This window comes from Oncorhynchus keta, chromosome 34 (assembly GCF_023373465.1).
Source record: "Oncorhynchus keta strain PuntledgeMale-10-30-2019 chromosome 34, Oket_V2, whole genome shotgun sequence".
Classification (NCBI taxonomy): Eukaryota; Metazoa; Chordata; class Actinopteri; order Salmoniformes; family Salmonidae; genus Oncorhynchus; species Oncorhynchus keta.
Genome location: NC_068454.1, coordinates 73,559,460 through 73,581,051, shown reverse-complemented (window position 1 = coordinate 73,581,051; position 21,592 = coordinate 73,559,460). Strand labels below are relative to the sequence as shown.

Below are 21,592 nucleotides of genomic sequence, written 5' to 3'. Positions count from 1 at the left end.
ATACTGACCATCACCACTTCCTTTACTCCATCTGAGTCTTATGATATACTGTACCATCACCACTTCCTTTACTCCATCTGAGTCTTATGATATACTGTACCATCACCACTTCCTTTACTCCATCTGAGTCTTATGATATACTGACCATCACCACTTCCTTTACTCCATCTGAGTCTTATGATATACTGTACCATCACCACTTCCTTTACTCCATCTGAGTCTTATGATATACTGTACCATCACCACTTCCTTTACTCCATCTGAGTCTTATGATATACTGTACCATCACCACTTCCTTTACTCCATCTGAGTCTTATGATATACTGACCATCACCACTTCCTTTACTCCATCTGAGTCTTATGATATACTGTACCATCACCACTTCCTTTACTCCATCTGAGTCTTATGATATACTGTACCATCACCACTTCCTTTACTCCATCTGAGTCTTATGATATACTGACCATCACCACTTCCTTTACTCCATCTGAGTCTTATGATATACTGTACCATCACCACTTCCTTTACTCCATCTGAGTCTTATGATATACTGACCATCACCACTTCCTTTACTCCATCTGAGTCTTATGATATACTGACCATCACCACTTCCTTTACTCCATCTGAGTCTTATGATATACTGACCATCACCACTTCCTTTACTCCATCTGAGTCTTATGATATACTGTACCATCACCACTTCCTTTACTCCATCTGAGTCTTATGATATACTGACCATCACCACTTCCTTTACTCCATCTGAGTCTTATGATATACTGTACCATCACCACTTCCTTTACTCCATCTGAGTCTTATGATATACTGACCATCACAACTTCCTGTACTCCATCTGAGTGTTATGATATACTGTACCATCACCACTTCCTTTACTCCATCTGAGTCTTATGATATACTGACCATCACCACTTCCTTTACTCCATCTGAGTCTTATGATATACTGACCATCACCACTTCCTTTACTCCATCTGAGTCTTATGATATACTGTACCATCACCACTTCCTTTACTCCATCTGAGTCTTATGATATACTGTACCATCACCACTTCCTTTACTCCATCTGAGTCTTATGATATACTGACCATCACCACTTCCTTTACTCCATCTGAGTCTTATGATATACTGTACCATCACCACTTCCTTTACTCCATCTGAGTCTTATGATATACTGTACCATCACCACTTCCTTTACTCCATCTGAGTCTTATGATATACTGACCATCACCACGTCCTTTACTCCATCTGAGTCTTATGATATACTGACCATCACCACTTCCTTTACTCCATCTGATTGTTATGATATACTGAACATCACCACTTCCTTTACTCCATCTGAGTCTTATGATATACTGACCATCACCACTTCCTTTACTCCATCTGAGTCTTATGATATACTGTACCATCACCACTTCCTTTACTCCATCTGAGTCTTATGATATACTGACCATAACCACTTCCTTTACTCCATCTGAGTCTTATGATATACTGTACCAGCACCACGTCCTTTACTCCATCTGAGTCTTATGATATACTGACCATCACCACTTCCTTTACTCCATCTGATTCTTATGATATACTGTACCATCACCACTTCCTTTACTCCATCTGAGTCTTATGATATACTGACCATCACCACTTCCTTTACTCCATCTGAGTCTTATGATATACTGACCATCACCACTTCCTTTACTCCATCTGATTCTTATGATATACTGACCATCACCACTTCCTTTACTCCATCTGATTGTTATGATATACTGACCATCACAACTTCCTGTACTCCATCTGAGTCTTATGATATACTGTACCATCACCACTTCCTTTACTCCATCTGAGTCTTATGATATACTGACCATCACCACTTCCTTTACTCCATCTGAGTCTTATGATATACTGTACCATCACCACGTCCTTTACTCCATCTGAGTCTTATGATATACTGACCATCACAACTTCCTGTACTCCATCTGAGTCTTATGATCTATTTATACATTAACAAGCCCTGTAGTCCTATCTGAAAAATATCAGAACCACCACAGGGTCACTAACACATGGTTGTGTGTGTGTGTGTGTGTGTGTGTGTGTGTGTGTGTGTGTGTGTGTGTGTGTGTGTGTGTGTGTGTGTGTGTGTGTGTGTGTGTGTGTGTGTGTGTGTGTGTGTGTGTGTGTGTGTGTGTTTGTGTACCTGAGACGGTGACATTTACGCTGGCCTTGGAGGTGAGCCCAAGCACAGAGGGCACTGCACCCACACAGGAGTACTCGCCAGCTTCAGCGAATGTCACCGACTTCAGAGACAAGACACCAGTCTGGGACAGCACCGTGGAGCCCTGTTGAACACACACAGGTATGAGGTTAGGGGACAGTTGGACACACACACTCAAATTCTTTATCTCTTGATCTTCCATGCCCTCTCTGGGTTCTCACAAAAACTCAGTCCTGCTCAGTACAACCACATTCCTTAACCAGTAACAAGTTCACAACAGGGAGGGGTGGACTGGTAGTAACACAGGGAGGAAGCAGGGAGAGGTGGACTGGTAGTAACACAGGGAGGAAGCAGGGAGAGGTGGACTGGTAGTAACGCAGGGAGGAAGCAGGGAGAGGTGGACTGGTAGTAACGCAGGGAGGAAGCAGGGAGAGGTGGACTGGTAGTATCACAGGGAGAGGTGGACTGGTAGTAACACAGGGAGGAAGCAGGGAGAGGTGGACTGGTAGTAACACGGGGAGGAAGCAGGGAGAGGTGGACTGGTAGTATCACAGGGAGAGGTGGACTGGTAGTAACACAGGGAGGAAGCAGGGAGAGGTGGACTGGTAGTAACACAGGGAGGAAGCAGGGAGAGGTGGACTGGTAGTAACACAGGGAGGAAGCAGGGAGAGGTGGACTGGTAGTATCACAGGGAGAGATGGACTGGTAGTAACACAGGGAGATGTGGACTGGTAGTAACACAGGGAGGAAGCAGGGAGAGGTGGACTGGTAGTAACACAGGGAGGAAGCAGGGAGAGATGGACTGGTAGTAACACAGGGAGATGTGGACTGGTAGTAACACAGGGAGAGGTGGACTGGTAGTATCACAGGGAGAGGTGGACTGGTAGTAACACAGGGAGGAAGCAGGGAGAGGTGGACTGGTAGTAACACAGGGAGGAAGCAGGGAGAGGTGGACTGGTAGTAACACAGGGAGAGGTGGACTGGTAGTAACACAGGGAGGAAGTAGGGAGAGGTGGACTGGTAGTAACACAGGGAGGAAGCAGGGAGAGGTGGACTGGTAGTAACACAGGGAGAGGTGGACTGGTAGTAACACAGGGAGAGGTGGACTGGTAGTAACACAGGGAGAGGTGGACTGGTAGTAACACAGGGAGGAACTAGGGAGAGGTGGACTGGTAGTAACACAGGGAGGACTGGTAGTAACACAGAGAGAGGTGGACTGGTAGTAACACAGAGAGAGGTGGACTGGTAGTAACACAGGGTGGAGGTAGTAACACAGGGAGAGGTGGACTGGTAGTAACACAGGGAGAGATGGACTGGTAGTAACACAGGGAGACTGGTAGTAACATAGGGAGAGGTGGACTGGTAGTAACACAGGAGAGGTGGACTGGTAGTAACACAGGAGAGGTGGACTGGTAGTAACACAGGGAGAGGTGGACTGGTAGTAACACAGGGAGGAAGCAGGAGAGGTGGACTGGTAGTATCACAGGGAGATGTGGACTGGTAGTAACACAGGGAGAGGTGGACTGGTAGTATCACAGGGAGATGTGGACTGGTAGTAACACAGGGAGAGGTGGACTGGTAGTAACACAGGGAGGAGAGGTGGACTGGTAGTAACACAGGGAGGAAGCAGGGAGAGGTGGACTGGTAGTAACACAGGGAGGAAGCAGGGAGGTGGACTGGTAGTAACACAGGGAGAGGTGGACTGGTAGTAACACAGGGAGGAAGCAGGGAGAGATGGACTGGTAGTAACACAGGGAGAGGTGGACTGGTAGTAACACAGGGAGGAAGCAGGGAGAGGTGGACTGGTAGTAACACAGGGAGGAAGCAGGGAGAGGTGGACTGGTAGTAACACAGGGAGGAAGCAGGGAGAGATGGACTGGTAGTAACACAGGGAGGAAGCAGGGAGAGGTGGACTGGTAGTAACACAGGGAGGAAGCAGGGAGAGGTGGACTGGTAGTAACACAGGGAGGAAGCAGGGAGAGGTGGACTGGTAGTAACACAGAGAGAGGTGGACTGGTAGTAACACAGGGAGAGGTGGACTGGTAGTAACACAGGGAGAGGTGGACTGGTAGTAACACAGGGAGAGGTGGACTGGTAGTAACACAGGGAGAGGTGGACTGGTAGTAACACAGGGAGAGGTGGACTGGTAGTAACACAGGGAGAGGTGGACTGGTAGTAACACAGGGAGAGGTGGACTGGTAGTAACACAGGGAGAGGTGGACTGGTAGTAACACAGGGAGGGTGGACTGGTAGTAACATAGGGAGAGGTGGACTGGTAGTAACACAGGGAGAGGTGGACTGGTAGTAACACAGGGAGGAAGCAGGTAGAGGTGGACTGGTAGTATCACAGGGAGAGGTGGACTGGTAGTAACACAGGGAGAGGTGGACTGGTAGTAACACAGGGAGGAAGCAGGGAGAGGTGGACTGGTAGTAACACAGGGAGGAAGCAGGGAGAGGTGGACTGGTAGTAACACAGGGATGAAGCAGGGAGAGGTGGACTGGTAGTAACACAGGGAGGAAGCAGGGAGAGGTGGACTGGTAGTAACACAGGGAGGAAGCAGGGAGAGGTGGACTGGTAGTAACACAGGAGGAAGCAGGGAGAGATGGACTGGTAGTAACACAGAGAGAGGTGGACTGGTAGTAACACAGGGAGAGGTGGACTGGTAGTAACACAGGGAAGGTGGACTGGTAGTAACACAGGGAGAGGTGGACTGGTAGTAACACAGAGAGAGGTGGACTGGTAGTAACACAGGGAGAGGTGGACTGGTAGTAACACAGAGAGAGATGGTCGGGTAGTAACACAGGGAGAGGTGGATGGGTAGTAACACAGGGAGAGGTGGACTGGTAGTAACACAGAGGAGAGGTGGACTGGTAGTAACACAGGGAGAGGTGGACTGGTAGTAACACAGGGAGAGGTGGACTGGTAGTAACACAGGGAGAGGTGGACTGGTAGTAACACAGGGAGAGGTGGACTGGTAGTAACACAGGGAGAGGTGGACTGGTAGTAACACAGGGAGAGGTGGACTGGTAGTAACACAGGGAGAGGTGGACTGGTAGTAACACAGGGAGAGGTGGACTGGTAGTAACACAGGGAGAGATGGACTGGTAGTAACACAGGGAGAGGTGGACTGGTAGTAACACAGGGAGGAAGCAGGGAGAGGTGGACTGGTAGTAACACAGGGAGGAAGCAGGGAGAGGTGGACTGGTAGTAACACAGGAAGGAAGCAGGGAGAGGTGGATGGGTAGTAACACAGTGAGGAAGCAGGGAGAGATGGACTGGTAGTAACACAGAGAGGGTGGACTGGTAGTAACACAGGGATAGGTGGACTGGTAGTAACACAGGGAGGAAGCAGGGAGAGGTGGACTGGTAGTAACACAGGGAGGAAGCAGGGAGAGGTGGACTGGTAGTAACACAGGGAGGAAGCAGAGAGAGGTGGACTGGTAGTAACACAGGAAGGAAGCAGGGAGAGATGGACTGGTAGTAACACAGGGAGGAAGCAGGGAGAGATGGACTGGTAGTAACACAGAGAGAGGTGGACTGGTAGTATCACAGGGAGAGATGGACTGGTAGTAACACAGGGAGAGATGGACTGGTAGTAACACAGGGAGAGGTGGACTGGTAGTAACACAGGGAGAGGTGGACTGGTAGTAACACAGGGAGAGATGGACTGGTAGTAACACAGGGAGAGGTGGACTGGTAGTAACACAGGGAGGAAGCAGGGAGAGGTGGACTGGTAGTAACACAGGGAGGAAGCAGGGAGAGGTGGACTGGTAGTAACACAGGGAGAGATGGACTGGTAGTAACACAGGGAGAGGTGGACTGGTAGTAACACAGGGAGGAAGCAGGGAGAGGTGGACTGGTAGTATCACAGGGAGGAAGCAGAGAGAGGTGGACTGGTAGTAACACAGGGAGGAAGCAGGGAGAGGTGGACTGGTAGTAACACAGGGAGGAAGCAGGGAGAGGTGGACTGGTAGTAACACAGGGAGGAAGCAGGGAGAGGTGGACTGGTAGTAACACAGGGAGGAAGCAGGGAGAGGTGGACTGGTAGTAACACAGGAAGGAAGCAGGGAGAGATGGACTGGTAGTAACACAGGGAGGAAGCAGGGAGAGGTGGACTGGTAGTAACACAGGGAGAGATGGACTGGTAGAAACACCGGGAGAGGTGGACTGGTAGTAACACAGGGAGAGGTGGACTGGTTGTAACACAGGGAGAGGTGGACTGGTAGTAACACAGGGAGAGATGGACTGGTAGTAACACAGGGAGAGTTGGACTGGTAGTAACACAGGGAGGAAGCAGGGAGAGGTGGACTGGTAGTAACACAGGGAGGAAGCAGAGAGAGGTGGACTGGTAGTAACACAGGGAGGAAGCAGGGAGAGGTGGACTGGTAGTAACACAGGGAGGAAGCAGAGAGAGGTGGACTGGTAGTAACACAGGGAGGAAGCAGAGAGAGGTGGACTGGTAGTAACACAGGGAGGAAGCAGAGAGAGGTGGACTGGTAGTAACACAGGGAGGAAGCAGAGAGAGGTGGACTGGTAGTAACACAGGGAGGAAGCAGGGAGAGGTGGACTGGTAGTAACACAGGGAGGAAGCAGGGAGAGGTGGACTGGTAGTAACACAGGGAGGAAGCAGGGAGAGGTGGACTGGTAGTAACACAGGGAGGAAGCAGGGAGAGGTGGACTGGTAGTAACACAGGGAGGAAGCAGGGAGAGGTGGACTGGTAGTAACACAGGGAGGAAGCAGGGAGAGGTGGACTGGTAGTAACACAGGGAGGAAGCAGGGAGAGATGGACTGGTAGTAACACAGGGAGGAAGCAGGGAGAGGTGGACTGGTAGTAACACAGGGAGGAAGCAGGGAGAGATGGACTGGTAGTAACACAGGGAGGAAGCAGGGAGAGATGGACTGGTAGTAACACAGGAAGGAAGCAGGGAGAGGTGGACTGGTAGTAACACAGGGAGGAAGCAGGGAGAGGTGGACTGGTAGTAACACAGGAAGGAAGCAGGGAGAGATGGACTGGTAGTAACACAGGGAGGAAGCAGGGAGAGGTGGACTGGACTTACCTTCTTCCACTGGACGGTGTGTGAGTCTGAGGCCTTGGTCTTACACTGCAGCTCCACCATGTCTCCCGTCATTGTCGACAATGGACCAGCAGGCCTCACACTCATTGGGTCAATGTCTGAGAGGCAGAGAAAAGAGGGATACAAAGAAAGAGGGGGAGGAGGGAGTGAGGAAGAGGGTGGTGAAGAGAGAGAGAATCATGTCAAATGGATTATGTTCTGGGATCAAAAGCGTACCACCTCAGGGGAGACCGGAGGATGGATGGATACTCACAGTGGACAGAGAGGGTGACTTCTCCATTAAGATCAGCATCCAGGTTATCAAAATCGGTGGCCATACATTTGTACACTCCAGCATCCGAACGCTTGACGGACTTCAGAGTCAAAAGTCCCCCTGCAACTCCTTCCTTAATGTTTATCCCCTGAGCATGAGAGAGAGCAAGAAAGAGGGAGCGAGTGGAGAGAGGGGGGATTGAAAGAGAGAGAGAGATTATTCAATGATTTAAGAGATTAACAGGTTGTACTATGGCAGTACTGTAGGGTTTGTGTATAGCTGCACTGCTGTATAGTCTGAAATGCAGTACATGTGTGCTGGTCCTTACATCCATGGAGAAATCAAACTCAGGTTGAGGGTTTCCATCTGTCTCACACATCATCTTCACCTCGTCACCCTCTCTGATTGGCTCATTGTTCACCAGGACAAAGGTCGCTGTCTCAGAGGGATCTGGATAAGAGCAAGGGAGAGAGAGGGGGAGGAATGGCGTGGGAGGGAGGGAGGGAGGGAGGGAGGGAGGGAGGGAGGGAGGGAGGGAGGGGGAGGGGGAGGGAGGGAGGGAGGGAGGGAGGGAGGGAGGGAGGGAGGGAGGGAGGGAGGGAGGGGAGGGAGGGAGGGAGGGAGGGAGGGAGGGAGGGAGGGAGGGAGGGAGGGAGGGAGTTCAAAAGGGTGATGAATGACAGGCTGATCTCAGGACTGCAGTTTCTGACATGACATGATGAGAAGTGGATGATGGACAGAGAGCACAGAGAGAAAGAAAAGAGTAAGGCAGACAGACAGAGAGAGAGAAAAAGAGAGAGTAGGAGGGAGCAAGAATGAGAGAGAGTGAGGAGACAGATACAGACAGACAGCCGCTCACAGTTGAGGGTGAGGGAGAAGGTGTCAGAGTCGATCTGTTTGATCATGTCGTTGGGCATGCTGTACTCCACGGTGCAGTGGTACACGCTGTCCTTGTCAGCCTTCTGGGGCTGCATCATCAGGGTGCTGGTGATGGTGAACAGACCTGATGCTTCCTTTACCACTGACGGTACCATGTACACCTCTGGAGGGGGAGAGAGAGAGGTAGAACAGAAGGGGCTGACTGGAATGAGACAGAATTTATTCCCGGGATATGCAGTTGTGACTCTAATGACTCCAACCTAACTGTATATAAACTTCCCTCTGAAGTATACATACATTACAGTTGAAGTTGGAAGTTTACATACACTTAGGTTGGAGTCATTAAAACTAGTTTTTCAACCACACCACACATTTCTTGTTAATTACAGTTTTGGAAAGTTGGTTATCTACTTTGTGCATGACACAAGTAATTGTTCCAAAAATTGTTTACAGACAGATTATTTCACTTATAATTCACTGTATCACGATTCCAGTGGGTCAGAAGTTTACATACACTAAGTTGACTGTGCCTTTAAACAGTTTGGAAAATTCCAGAAAATGATGTCATGGCTTTAGAAGCTTCTGATAGGATAATTGACATAATTTGAGTCAATTGGAGGTGTACCTGTGGATGTATTTCAAGGCCTACCTTCAAACTCAGTGCCTCTTTGCTTAACATCATGGGAAAATCGAAAGAAATCAGCTAAGACCTCAGAATTTTTTGGGGGGACTTCCATAAGTCTGGTTCCTCCTTGGGAGCAATTTCCAAATGACTGAAGGTACCACGTTCATCTGTACAAACAATAGTACGCAAGTATAAACACCATGGGACCACGCAGCCGTCATACCGCTCAGGAAGGAGAAGCGTTCTGTCTCCTAGAGAGGAACGTACTATGGTGCGAAAAGTGCAAATCAATCCCAGAACAACAGCAAATGATCTTTTGACGATGCTGGAGAAAACATGGAACAAAAGTATCTATATCCACAGTAAAACGAGTCCGAAATCGACATACCCTGAAAGGCCGCACAACAAGGAAGAAGCCACTGCTCCAAAACCTCCAGACTACGGTTTGCAACTGCACATCGGGACAAAGATCGTACTTTTTGGAGAAATGTCCTCTGGTCTGATGAAACAAAAATAGAACTGTTTGGACATAATGACCATCGTTATGTTTGAGGAAAAAGGGGGAGGCTTGCAAGTCGAAGAACACCATCCCAACGGTGAAGCACGGGGGTGGCAGCATCATGTTGTGGGGGTGCTTTGCTGCAGGAGGGACTGGTGCACCTCACAAAATAGATGGCATCATGAGGACGGAAAGTGATGTGGATATATTGTAGCAACATCTCAAGACATCAGTCAGGAAGCTAAAGCTTGGTCGCAAATGGGTCTTCCAAATGGACAATGACCCCAAGCATACTTCCAAAGTTGTGGCAAAACGGCTTAAGGACAACAAAAAGTCAAGGAATTGGAGTGGCCATCACAAAGCCCTGACCTCAATCCCATAGAAAATTTGTGGGCAGAACTGAAAAGGCATGTGCGAGCAAGGAGGCCTACAAACCTGACTCTGTTACACCAGCTCTGTCAGGAGGAATGGGCCAAAATTCACCCAACTTATTGTGGGAATCTTGTGGGAGGCTACCCGAAACGTTTGACCCAAGTTAAACAATTTAAAGGCAATGCTACCAAATACTAATTGATTATATGTAAACTTCTGACCCACTGGGAATGTGATGAAAGAAATAAAAGCTGAAATAAATCATTGTCTCTACTACTATTCTGACATGTCACATTCTTAAAATAAAGTGGTGATCCTAACTGACCTAAGACAGGAAATAAAAGTCAAGAATTGTGAAAAACTGAGTTGAAATGTATTTGGCTCAGATGTATGACTTCAACTGTAGAAGATGTTATTGTGGGTGTAGCGAAATGCTTGTGTTCATAGCTCCAACAGTGCAGTAATATCTAACAATACACAACAATAAACAACCATTTCAAAAGTAGGGGAATGGAATATATGACGGTATATATATAAATGATGGACAGCATATGGATAGAATATGTAATATGTCTGTAGAATACATATTGTAGAATAGTATGTGTACAGCAATAGTTAAATAGGACGGCCTTGACTAGAATACAGTATATACATATGAAGCGGAGACTAAAAAAAACTTGAGTTGTTTCAACTAATTATTAAAAAGTAACATGTCCCATAGCTGGGTTTTGTTTTACATGGTGGCGCAGCAGGAAGATCGGAATGAACTGAACCAAGAGGTTGTGAGGTCAAATCCCAGTTAAGGAAATTGAATAATAATTACTGTATACATGAACATGCCAAATGTAATCATGTATGACAACATGTGTCAAATATGTAAGTTGAAAACATGTTAAATGCACGGTGTAGTAGTAGTAAGTAGAAGTAAGATGAACAGAGAACTCTTTGTTGTCCTTGACCTCAGGCAGAGGCTTGGAGTCCTGGAACCAGATGATCTTGGGCTTTGCCTGACCGTTATGGCTCACACCTGGCCCACCTGTCGCACACACCACACACACACACACACCACACACACACTTTTGTTTGGTTTTGTCTGTCTTGTGTTCACCTGTACTACACAACACACACACACACACACACACACACACACACACACACACACACACACACACACACACACACACACACACCTTGACACACAGGCAGACTTGGAGTCCTGGAACCAGATGACACTGTGGGTGACACACACACACACACACACACACACACACACACACACACACACACACACACACACACACACACACACACACACACACACACACACACACACACACACACACACACACACACACACACACACACACACACACACACACACACACACACACACACACACACACACACACACACACACACACACACACACACACACACACACACACACACACACACACACACACACACACACACACACACACACACACACACACACACACACACACACACACACACACACACACACACACACACACACACACACACACACACACACACACACACACACACACACACACACACACACACACACACACACACACACACACACACACACACACACACACACACACACACACACACACACACACACACACACACACACACACACACACACACACACACACACACACACACACACACACACACACACACACACACACACACACACACACACACACACACACACACACACACACACACACACACACACACACACACACACACACACACACACACACACACACACACACACACACACACACACACACACACACACAGAGAGAGAGAGAGAGAGAGAGAGAAGGGGAAAGATACTCAGCAACTGGATGACAATGGAAGAACATTGGAGGACAATGGAAGAACATTGGAAGACAATGGAATAACATTAGAGGACAATGGTCGAACATTGGAGGACAATGGAATAACATTGGAAGACAATGGAAGAACATTGGAAGACAATGGAAGAACATTGGAGGACAATGGAAGAACATTGGAGGACAATGGAAGAACATTGGAGGACAATAGAAGAACATTGGAGGACAATGGAAGAACATTGGAAGACAATGGAAGAACATTGGAAGACAATGGAGAACATTGGAGGACAATGGAAGAACATTGGAAGACAATGGAAGAACATTGGAGGACAATTGAGAACATTGGAGGACAATAGAAGAATATTGAAAGACAATGGAAGACCATTAGAGGACAATGGAAGAACATTGGAAGACAATGGAAGAACATTAGAGGACAATGGAATAACATTAGAGGACAATGGAAGAACATTGGAGGACAATGGAATAACATTGGAAGACAATGGATGACCATTAGAGGACAATGGAAGAACATTGGAGGACAATGGAAGAACATTGGAGGACAATGGAAGAACATTGGAGGACAATAGAATAACATTGGAGGACAATGGAAGAACATTGGAAGACAATGGAAGAACATTGGAGGACAATGGAGAACATTGGAGGACAATGGAAGAACATTGGAGTACAATGGAGAACATTGGAGGACAATGGAAGAACATTGGAAGACAATGGAAGAACATTGGATGACAATGGAGAACATTGGAGGACAATAGAAGAACATTGGAAGACAATGGAAGACCATTAGAGGACAATGGAAGAACATTGGAAGACAATGGAGAACATTGGAGGACAATGGAAGAACATTGGAAGACAATGGAAGAACATTGGAGGACAATGGAGAACATTGGAGGACAATGGAAGAACATTGGAGTACAATGGAGAACATTGGAGGACAATGGAAGACCATTAGAGGTCAATGGAAGAACATTGGATGACAATGGAGAACATTGGAGGACAATGGAGAACATTGGAGGACAATGGAAGAACATTGGAAGACAATGGAAGAACATTGGAGGACAATGGAAGAACATTGGAGGACAATGGAATAACATTGGAAGACAATGGAAGAACATTGGAAGACAATGGAAGAACATTGGAGGACAATGGAAGAACATTGGAAGACAATGGAAGAACATTGGAAGACAATGGAAGAACATTGGAGGACAATGGAGAACATTGGAGGACAATGGAAGAACATTGGAGTACAATGGAGAACATTGGAGGACAATGGAAGACCATTAGAGGTCAATGGAAGAACATTGGATGACAATGGAGAACATTGGAGGACAATAGAAGAACATTGGAAGACAATGGAAGACCATTAGAGGACAATGGAAGAACATTGGAAGACAATGGAGAACATTGGAGGACAATGGAAGAACATTGGAAGACAATGGAAGAACATTGGAGGACAATGGAAGAACATTGGAAGACAATGGAAGAACATTGGAGGACAATGGAAGAACATTGGAAGACAATGGAAGAACATTGGAAGACAATGGAAGAACATTGGAGGACAATGGAGAACATTGGAGGACAATGGAAGAACATTGGAAGACAATGGAAGACCATTAGAGGACAATGGAGAACATTGGAGGACAATGGAAGTTTACAGGACAAATAGTTGAAACCAACCTGTGTGGAGGAGTCACCAACAGATATGGCCTGGTTGGATCCAGTGACCTCTGGCATCTCTGGAGCGACTGAGGAAGAGGGAGTTATAATCTCAGATCAGAGCTTTACAAAATGCAAGTCCACTATTCACACATTTTCTGATATATATATATATAGTTCCAGTGCACCTGAACCAATCACAGGACGGAAACACTCAGAGCCTTGACACAGACAAGAAGAGCTCGAGGTGCCAAGCTCACGTCACCCTGAGAGAGACGAGTGGCATTAATTTACTGTAGCTACAGTAACACAGACACACATATGTACGCAGTGCATTCACAAAAATGCATGTACACACACACACACAAATACACACACAAACACAAACACACAACCACACACGCCTCCAATTAGGGCAATGGTAAACATCCCTGTGTGGATTATTCCACTGTGACCTCGGTTTCAGTGGGCTGATATGGGTTACAGACAAGAGACATACTCCTTGTTCTCTCTCTCACACACTGCTGTGTGTTCCCTCTGTTTCTATCTCTCTGTCATCAATGTATCTCTCACTCCCTCGCTCATTCACATGCAAGGTCATGGTATCGCAGCGAGACCACAGCTGCCGTCTGACTATAATAATAAACAGCAGACATTTAATAACATTGACGTGATCTCCCTATATCTCCCTTACGTCCCTCTCTCACCTACCTCAACCTTTCTCTCTCTCCCACCTCCATATATCTCTCCCGCTCTCTCACCTTCCTCTATCTTTCTCTATCTCACCTCCATCTATCTTTCTTTCTCTCTCTCCTCCCTCTTTCTCCTTCTGCTTCCTCCATCTTTCACCCTCTCTCCTCCCTCTATCTTTCTCTCTCTCAGCTCCCTCTATCTATCTCTATCTATATCTTTCTCTCTCTCTGCCCAATCTATCTTTTTCTCTCGAACCTCCCTCTATCTTTATCTCTTACTTCCCTCTCTCTTTCTCTCTTTCACCTCCCTCTATCTTTCTCTCTATATCTCACCTCCCTCTATGTTCCTCCCTCTCTCCTCCCTCCATCTTTCTCTCTCTCACTTCCCTCTATCTCACTATCTCTTTCTCTCTCTGCCCCATATTTCTTTCTCTCTCTCACCTCCCTCTATCATTCACTATCTCTCACCTCCCTCTATCCTTCACTATCTCTCACCTCCCTCTATCTTTCTTTATCTTTTTAACCTCCCTTTCTCTCTCTCTCACCTCCCTCTATCTTTCTCTCTCTCTCTCACCTCCCTCCATCTTTCTCTTTCTCCGTACCATCTATCTTTCTCTCTCACCTCCACCAATCTTTCTCTCTCTATCTTTCTCCTTGTCTCCTCCCTCCATCTTTCTCCCTCTCCCCCTCTCCATCTTTCTCTCGCTCTGACCTCCCTCCATCTTTCTCTCGCTCTGACCTCCCTCCATCTTTCTCTCATTCACCTCCCTCTATCGTTCTCTCTTTTACCTCCCTCTATTTTCTGTCTCGAACATCCCTCTATCTTTATCTCTTACTTCCCTCTCTCTTTCACCTCCCTCCATCTTTCTCTCTACATCTCACCTCCCTCTATATTTCTCCCTCTCTCCTCCCTCCATCTTTGTCTCTCTCACCTCCCTCTATCTTTCTTTCTTTCTTTCGCTCTCCTCCCTCTATATTTCTATATCTCTCTCTCTCCTCCCTCTATTTTCTGTCTCGAACGTCGCTCTATCTTTATCTCTTACTTCATTCTCTCTTTCACCTCCCTCCATCTTTCTCTCTACATCTCACCTCCCTCTCTCCTCCCTCCATCTTTCTCTCTCTCACCTCCCTCTATCTATCTTTCTTTCTTTCGCTCTCCTCCCTCTATATTTCTATCTTTCTCTCTCCTCCATCTATTTTCTCTCTCACCTCCCTTTATCTTTCTCTCTCTGCCCTCTATATTTCTCTCTGTCCCATCTATCTATCTTTCTCTCACTTACCTCCCTCTATCTTTCTCTCTCCTCCCTCTATCTTTCTCTCTCTTCTCCCTTTATCTTTCTCTCTTTCTGCTCCCGCCATCTTTCTCTCTCACTTTCCTCCCTCTATCTTTCTCTATCTCACTTCCCTCTATCTTTCTCTCACCTCCCTCTATCTTTCTCCCTCACTCCTTCCTCCATCTTTCTCCCTCTGTACTCCCTCCATCTTTCTCTCTCTCCTCCCCATCTGTATTTCTCTCTCTCACTTCTCTCCATATTTCTCTCTCTCACCTCCCTCTATCCTTCTCAAATCAAATCAAATTATATTTGTCACATACACATGGTTAGCAGGTGTTAATGCGAGTGTAGCGAAATGCTTCTGCTTCTAGTTCCGACCATGCAGTAATATCTAACAAGTAATCTAACAATTTCACAACAACTACCTTATACACACAAGTTTAAAGGAATTAATAAGAATATGTACATAAAGATATATATGGATGAGCGATGGCCGAACGGCATAGGCAAGATGGTATAGAGTACAGTATGTGCATATGAGATGAGTACTGTAGGGTATGTAAACATTATATAATGTGGCATAGTTTAAAGTGACTAATGATACATTTATTACATCCAATTGTTAATTATTAAAGTGACTAGAGATTGAGTCAGTATGTTGGCAGCAGCCACTCAATGTTAGTGATGGCTGTTTAACAGTCTGATGGCCTTGAGATAGAAGCTGTTTTTCAGTCTCTCGGTCCCAGCGTTGATGCACCTGTACTGACCTCGCCTTCTGGATGATAATGGGGTGAACAGGCAGTGGCTCGGGTGGTTGTTGTCCTTGATGATCTTTTTGGCCATCCTGTGACATCGGGCGGTGTAGGTGTCCTGGTGGGCAGGTAGTTTGCCCACGGTGATGCATTGTGCAGACCTCACTAACCTCTGGAGAGCCTTACGGCTGTGGGCGGAGCAGTTGCCGTACCAGGCGGTGATACAGCCCGACAGGATGCTCTTGATTGTGCATCTGTAAAAGTTTGTGAGTGTTTTTGGTGACAAGCCAAATTTCTTCAGCTTCCTGTATTCAGCCTCCTGAATTTCACCACGCTGTCTGTGTGCGTGGACCATTTCAGTTGTGATATGTACGCTAAGGAACTTAAAACTTTCCACCTTCTCCACTACTGTCCCGTCGATGTGAATAGGGGGGTACTCCCTCTGCTGTTTCCTGAAGTCCAGGATCATCTCCTTTGTTTTGTTGACATTGAGTGTGAGGTTTTTTTCCTGACACCACACTCCGAGGGCCCTCACCTCCTCCCTGTAGGCTGTCTCGTCATTGTTGGTAATCAAGCCTACCACTGTAGTGTCGTCTGCAAACTTGATGATCGAGTTGGATGCGTGCATGGCCACGCAGTCATGGGTGAACAGGAAGTACAGGAGAGGGCTGAGAACGCACCCTTGTGGGGCCCCAGTGTTGAGGATCAGCGGGGTGGAGATGTTGTTTCCTACCCTCACCACCAGGGGGCGGCCCGTCAGGAAGTCCAGGACCGGGCGGGGTTGAGACCCAGGATCCTGAGCTTAATGACGAGTTTGGAGGGTACTATGGTGTTAAATTCTGAGCTGTAGTCGATGAACAGCATTCTCACATAGGTATTCCTCTTGTCCAGATGGGTTAGGGCAGTGTGCAGTGTGGTTGCGATTGCCTCGTCTGTAGACCTATTGCGGCGGTAAGCAAATTGTAGTAGGTCTAGGGTGTCAGGTGGGGTGGAGGTGATATGATCCTTGACTGGTCTCTCAAAGCACTTCATGATGACGGAGGTGAGTGCTATGGGGCGATAGGCATTTCGCTCAGTTAATTTAGCTTTCTTGGGAACTGGAACAATGGTGACCCTCTTGAAGCATGTGGGAACAGCAGACTGGGATAAGGTTTGATTGAATATGTCCGTAAACACACCAGCCAGCTGGTCTGCGCATGATCTGAGGACACGGCTGGGGATGCCGTCTGGGCCGGCAGCCTTGCGAGGTTTAACACGTTTAAATGCTTTACTCATGTTCGCTGCGGTGAAGGAGAAGCGAGCAAAGAAGTTGTTTAGTTTGTCTGGGAGCAGGACATCGTGGTCTGCAACGGGGCTGGTTTTCTTTTTGTTGTCCGTGATTGACTGTAGACCCTGCCACATACCTCTTGTGTCTGAGCCGTTGCATTGAGACTCTACTTTGTCTCTATACTGACGCTTAGCTTGTTTGATTGCCTTTCAGAGGGAATAGCTACACTGTTTGTATTCGGTCATGTTTCCGGTTGCCTTGCCCTGATTAAAAGCAGTGGTTCGCGTTTTCTATCTTTCACCTCCCTCTATCTTTCTTTCTCTCACCTCCCTCTATCTTTCTCTCTCTCCTGCCAACACCTTTCTCTCTCACACTTCCCTCTATCGCCCTCTCTCCATCATCTCCCTCTATCATTCTCTCTCTCTTTCCTCACTCCATCTTTCTCTCTCTCACCTCTCCCTAATTCCTCTCCCTTCACTCCTCCCCCTCTATATTGCTCTCTCTCTCCTCTGTCTTGCTCCTCATTGTTCTTCCAGGTGTCTGTTTGCTGACTAGAACTGTCAGAAATGTAACACGTTGTTTAACATGGGTGTCTGTTTCCACATGGAAATGAAAGAAAGCAAGTTAGACGTCATAGAGAGGGAAGTAGCATGCATGGATGCACGCGCGCACACACACACACACACACACACACACACACACACACACACACACACACACACACACACACACACACACACACACACACACACACACACACACACACACACACACACACACACACACACACACACGTGCACGCACACACGCACACACACACGCACACACACATAGCTGAGGGAAATGGAGGCAGGATATATGGTGTCAGGGAGTGTATCACTGTGCCCCTTTCTGCTCAGACCATTATTCCTGCTGCTGTAGTGTAAACCTCCCTAAGGAAGCCCATTGTTTCAGAACACTTGTAGAGAGTCATTAAAAACTGCTCCTATTCAGTAGGGAGAGGAAGGCAGACAAAGAGGAGATACAGTACTTTAGGGAACAGTCCTGAGTGGCCTGTTAAAGTCTATAGTCAGGTATTTGACTTGTCGTAATGAATTGTATCAGTGCTCCATTAAGGTACTCTTTATAATGCAGGCTGTATCACATCCCGTCGTGATTGGGAGTCCCATAGGGCGGCACACAAATGGCCCAGCGTCGTCCAGGTTTGGCCGTCATTGAAGTGTCACTCAATTCTCTAACCAACACCATTCACCCTCTACCCCCATTGGCCCAACCCAAAATAAGGATATTTATTGATATTGGGCCATCCCCAAACACTATATTCCTGGTGTATTTTAACACTAGGAATAGGATTGCTAATGTGTTGGGGTTAGAGGGTGACAAGGACACAACGACCCAGTCTGGGGTCAGCTCTCATCACCATGGCAATAATTCAGGAGAATTCTGGACGGTCATTAAGATGACATCTATTAGCTATGACAGATGCAATTGAACTATTAATAAATTGTGTCAAGTGTGATGTTCATAGGACTAATTGACCTCTGGGCAGCTTATTAGAGATAGTTTTCTCTCAAATAAAAAAATGAATAATAATTATCTAGATTTCTTACAAAGATGAAATGTTAAGGTGCAAGAAAGAGTTTTACTTTCACGCCCATTTATTATCTGAATCATTTTACGTTGTTCTACTCAGTATTTATGTTCATGTTCATGTATAATGTTCATGTAAAATGTTTATTATTGACTACACTCTGCAATGCAAAAATAATATTGTTCATTCACTAAGTTTATACGTTAATCATTGATTTAGACACTCACACTCACACAACACACACACTTTCATCCAGCACACACAACACACACACTCTCATCTAGCACATAAAACACACACACTCTCATCTAGCACACACAACACACACACTCTCATCTAGCACATAAAACACACACACACACTATCATCTAGCACACACAACACACACACTCTCATCTAGCACATAAAACACACACACACACTCTCATCTAGCACACACAACACACACACTATCATCTAGCACACACAACACACACATACACTCTCATCTAGCACACACAACACACACACTCTCATATAGCACACACAACACACACACTCTCATCTAGCACACACAACACACACACTATCATCTAGCACACACAACACACACACTCTCATCTAGCACACACAACACACACATACACTCTCATCTAGCACACACAACACACACACTCTCATCTAGCACACACAACACACACACTATCATCTAGCACACACAACACACACACTCCATCTAGCACACACAACACACACACACACACACACACACACACACACACACACACACACACACACACACACACACACACACACACACACACACACACACACACACACACACACACACACACACACACACACACACACACACACACACACTTTCATCTAGCTCACACAACACACACACACACACACACAACACACACATACACTCTCATCTAGCACACACAACACACACACTCTCATATAGCACACACAACACACACACTCTCATCTAGCACACACAACACACACACTCTCATCTAGCACACACCACACACTCTCATCTAGCAAACACAACACACACACTGTCATCTCGACAGTCAGAATCCAGACGGCATCCCATACAGCGAAAGGTCACAGTAGGGTCACAGTAGGGTCACTCTCAAGGTCAGTGGTCAGTAACTCACAGAAGACTTTGAGCTGTGTGATGGCCTCTCCAACCCCGGCAGGGCCAGCAGTGACCTGGCAGTAGAAGGGCAGCTGGTCCTCCACCGTCACAGGGGAGATGGTCAGAGAGAAGTCCCTTCCCATGGTCACTCTGTCGGACAGACGTGTCCCCTCATCACTCTTCCCCTCGCCGCCCGACACGGAGCGGAACGCAACACGCTTCCTGGTGCCACCCTCCTCCTTATGAGGGGAAGAGGAGAGAGGGGAAGAGGAGAGAGGGGAAGAGGAGAGAGGGGAAGAGGAGAGAGGGGAAGAGGAGAGAGGGGAAGGGGTAGATGGCCAGAGAGGAATTTCTTTTTCACAAGTTCAATAAACGACACAGACATTTCACAATGATATATACAGTGCATTCGGAAAGTATTCAGACCCATTGACTTTTTCCACATTTTTTACATTACAGCCTTATTCTAAAATTGATTGAGTAGTTTTTCCCCTTATCAATCTACACACAATACCCCATAATGAATTTTTTACAAATGTATTAACAAAAAAAAACGGAAATATCACATTTACAAGTATTCAGACCTTTTACTCAGTACTTTGTTGAAGCACCTTTGGCAGCGATTACATGTGAAGTTTTTCCCATTCTTCTCTGCAGATTCTCTCAAGCTAAGTCAGGTTGAATGGGGAGCCTTCCTGCACAGCTATTTTCAGGTCTCTCCAGAGATGTTTGACCGGGTTCATGTCCGGGCTCTGACTAGGCCACTCAAGGACATTCAGAGACTTGTCCCGAAGCCACTCCTGCATTGTGCTTAGGGTCACTGTGTGCTTAGGGTCATTGACCTGTTGGAAGTCGAACCTTCGCCCCAGTCTGAGGTTTAAATCAAGGATCTCTTTGTACTTTGCTCCGTTCATCTTTCCCTTGATCCTGACTAGTCTCTCAGTCCCCACAGCATGATGCTGCCACCACCACACTTCACCTACAGATGTGATGCTTGGCATTCAGGCCAAAGAGTTCAATCTTGGCTTCATCAGACCAGAGAATCTTGTTTCTCATGGTCTGAGAGTCCTTGAGCTCCCTTTTGGTAAACTCAAAGTGGAGTAGCAATTTTCATCAATTAACTTCCGTCTGGCCAATCTGCCTGATTGGTGGAGTGCTGTAGAGATGGTTGTTCTTCTGGAAGATTCACTCATCTCCACAGAGAAACTCTGGAGCTATGTCAGCGTGACCATCGGGGTCTTAGTAACCTTCCTGACCAAGGTGCTTCTCCCCTGATTGTTCAGTTTGGCCGGGCGGCAAGCTCTAGGAAGAGTTTTGGTGGTTCCAAAATTCTTCCATTTAAGAATGATGGATGCCACTATGTTCTTGGGGACCTTCAATGCTGCAGAAATGTTTTGGTACCCTTCTCC

The 21,592-nt window shown here is 46.8% G+C and overlaps 2 protein-coding genes and 1 long non-coding RNA gene across 4 annotated transcripts in view; 1 reads left to right on the top strand and 2 right to left on the bottom strand.

Moving 5' to 3' along the window:
• Positions 1-8,614, bottom strand: part of LOC127915219 (basal cell adhesion molecule-like) — a 37,775-nt gene extending 29,161 nt beyond the window's left edge. Inside the window, exons 1-5 of the mRNA XM_052494721.1 lie at positions 8,412-8,614; positions 7,881-8,002; positions 7,553-7,700; positions 7,282-7,397; positions 2,205-2,346 (exon numbers count right to left, since the gene is read on the bottom strand). Coding sequence (XP_052350681.1) covers positions 2,205-2,346; positions 7,282-7,397; positions 7,553-7,700; positions 7,881-8,002; positions 8,412-8,586 — 703 coding nt within the window. The 5' untranslated portion in view covers positions 8,587-8,614. The remainder of the gene's footprint in view (positions 1-2,204; positions 2,347-7,281; positions 7,398-7,552; positions 7,701-7,880; positions 8,003-8,411) is intronic.
• LOC127915221 (uncharacterized) lies at positions 5,553-6,632 on the top strand. The gene is made up of 3 exons (XR_008090609.1): positions 5,553-5,655; positions 6,112-6,259; positions 6,490-6,632. It is a non-coding gene; the product is annotated as an uncharacterized LOC127915221 (long non-coding RNA).
• Positions 8,615-12,964: 4,350 nt separating the features above from the next.
• LOC118390672 (basal cell adhesion molecule-like) overlaps positions 12,965-21,592 on the bottom strand; it is a 123,175-nt gene continuing 114,547 nt past the window's right edge. The window contains exons 5-6 of one of the 2 annotated variants that reach the window (XM_052494722.1): positions 20,203-20,422; positions 12,965-13,564 (exon numbers count right to left, since the gene is read on the bottom strand). In XM_052494722.1, coding sequence (XP_052350682.1) covers positions 13,107-13,564; positions 20,203-20,422 — 678 coding nt within the window. In that variant the 3' untranslated portion in view covers positions 12,965-13,106. The remainder of the gene's footprint in view (positions 13,565-20,202; positions 20,423-21,592) is intronic. The other variant, XM_052494723.1, reaches the window with a different exon arrangement.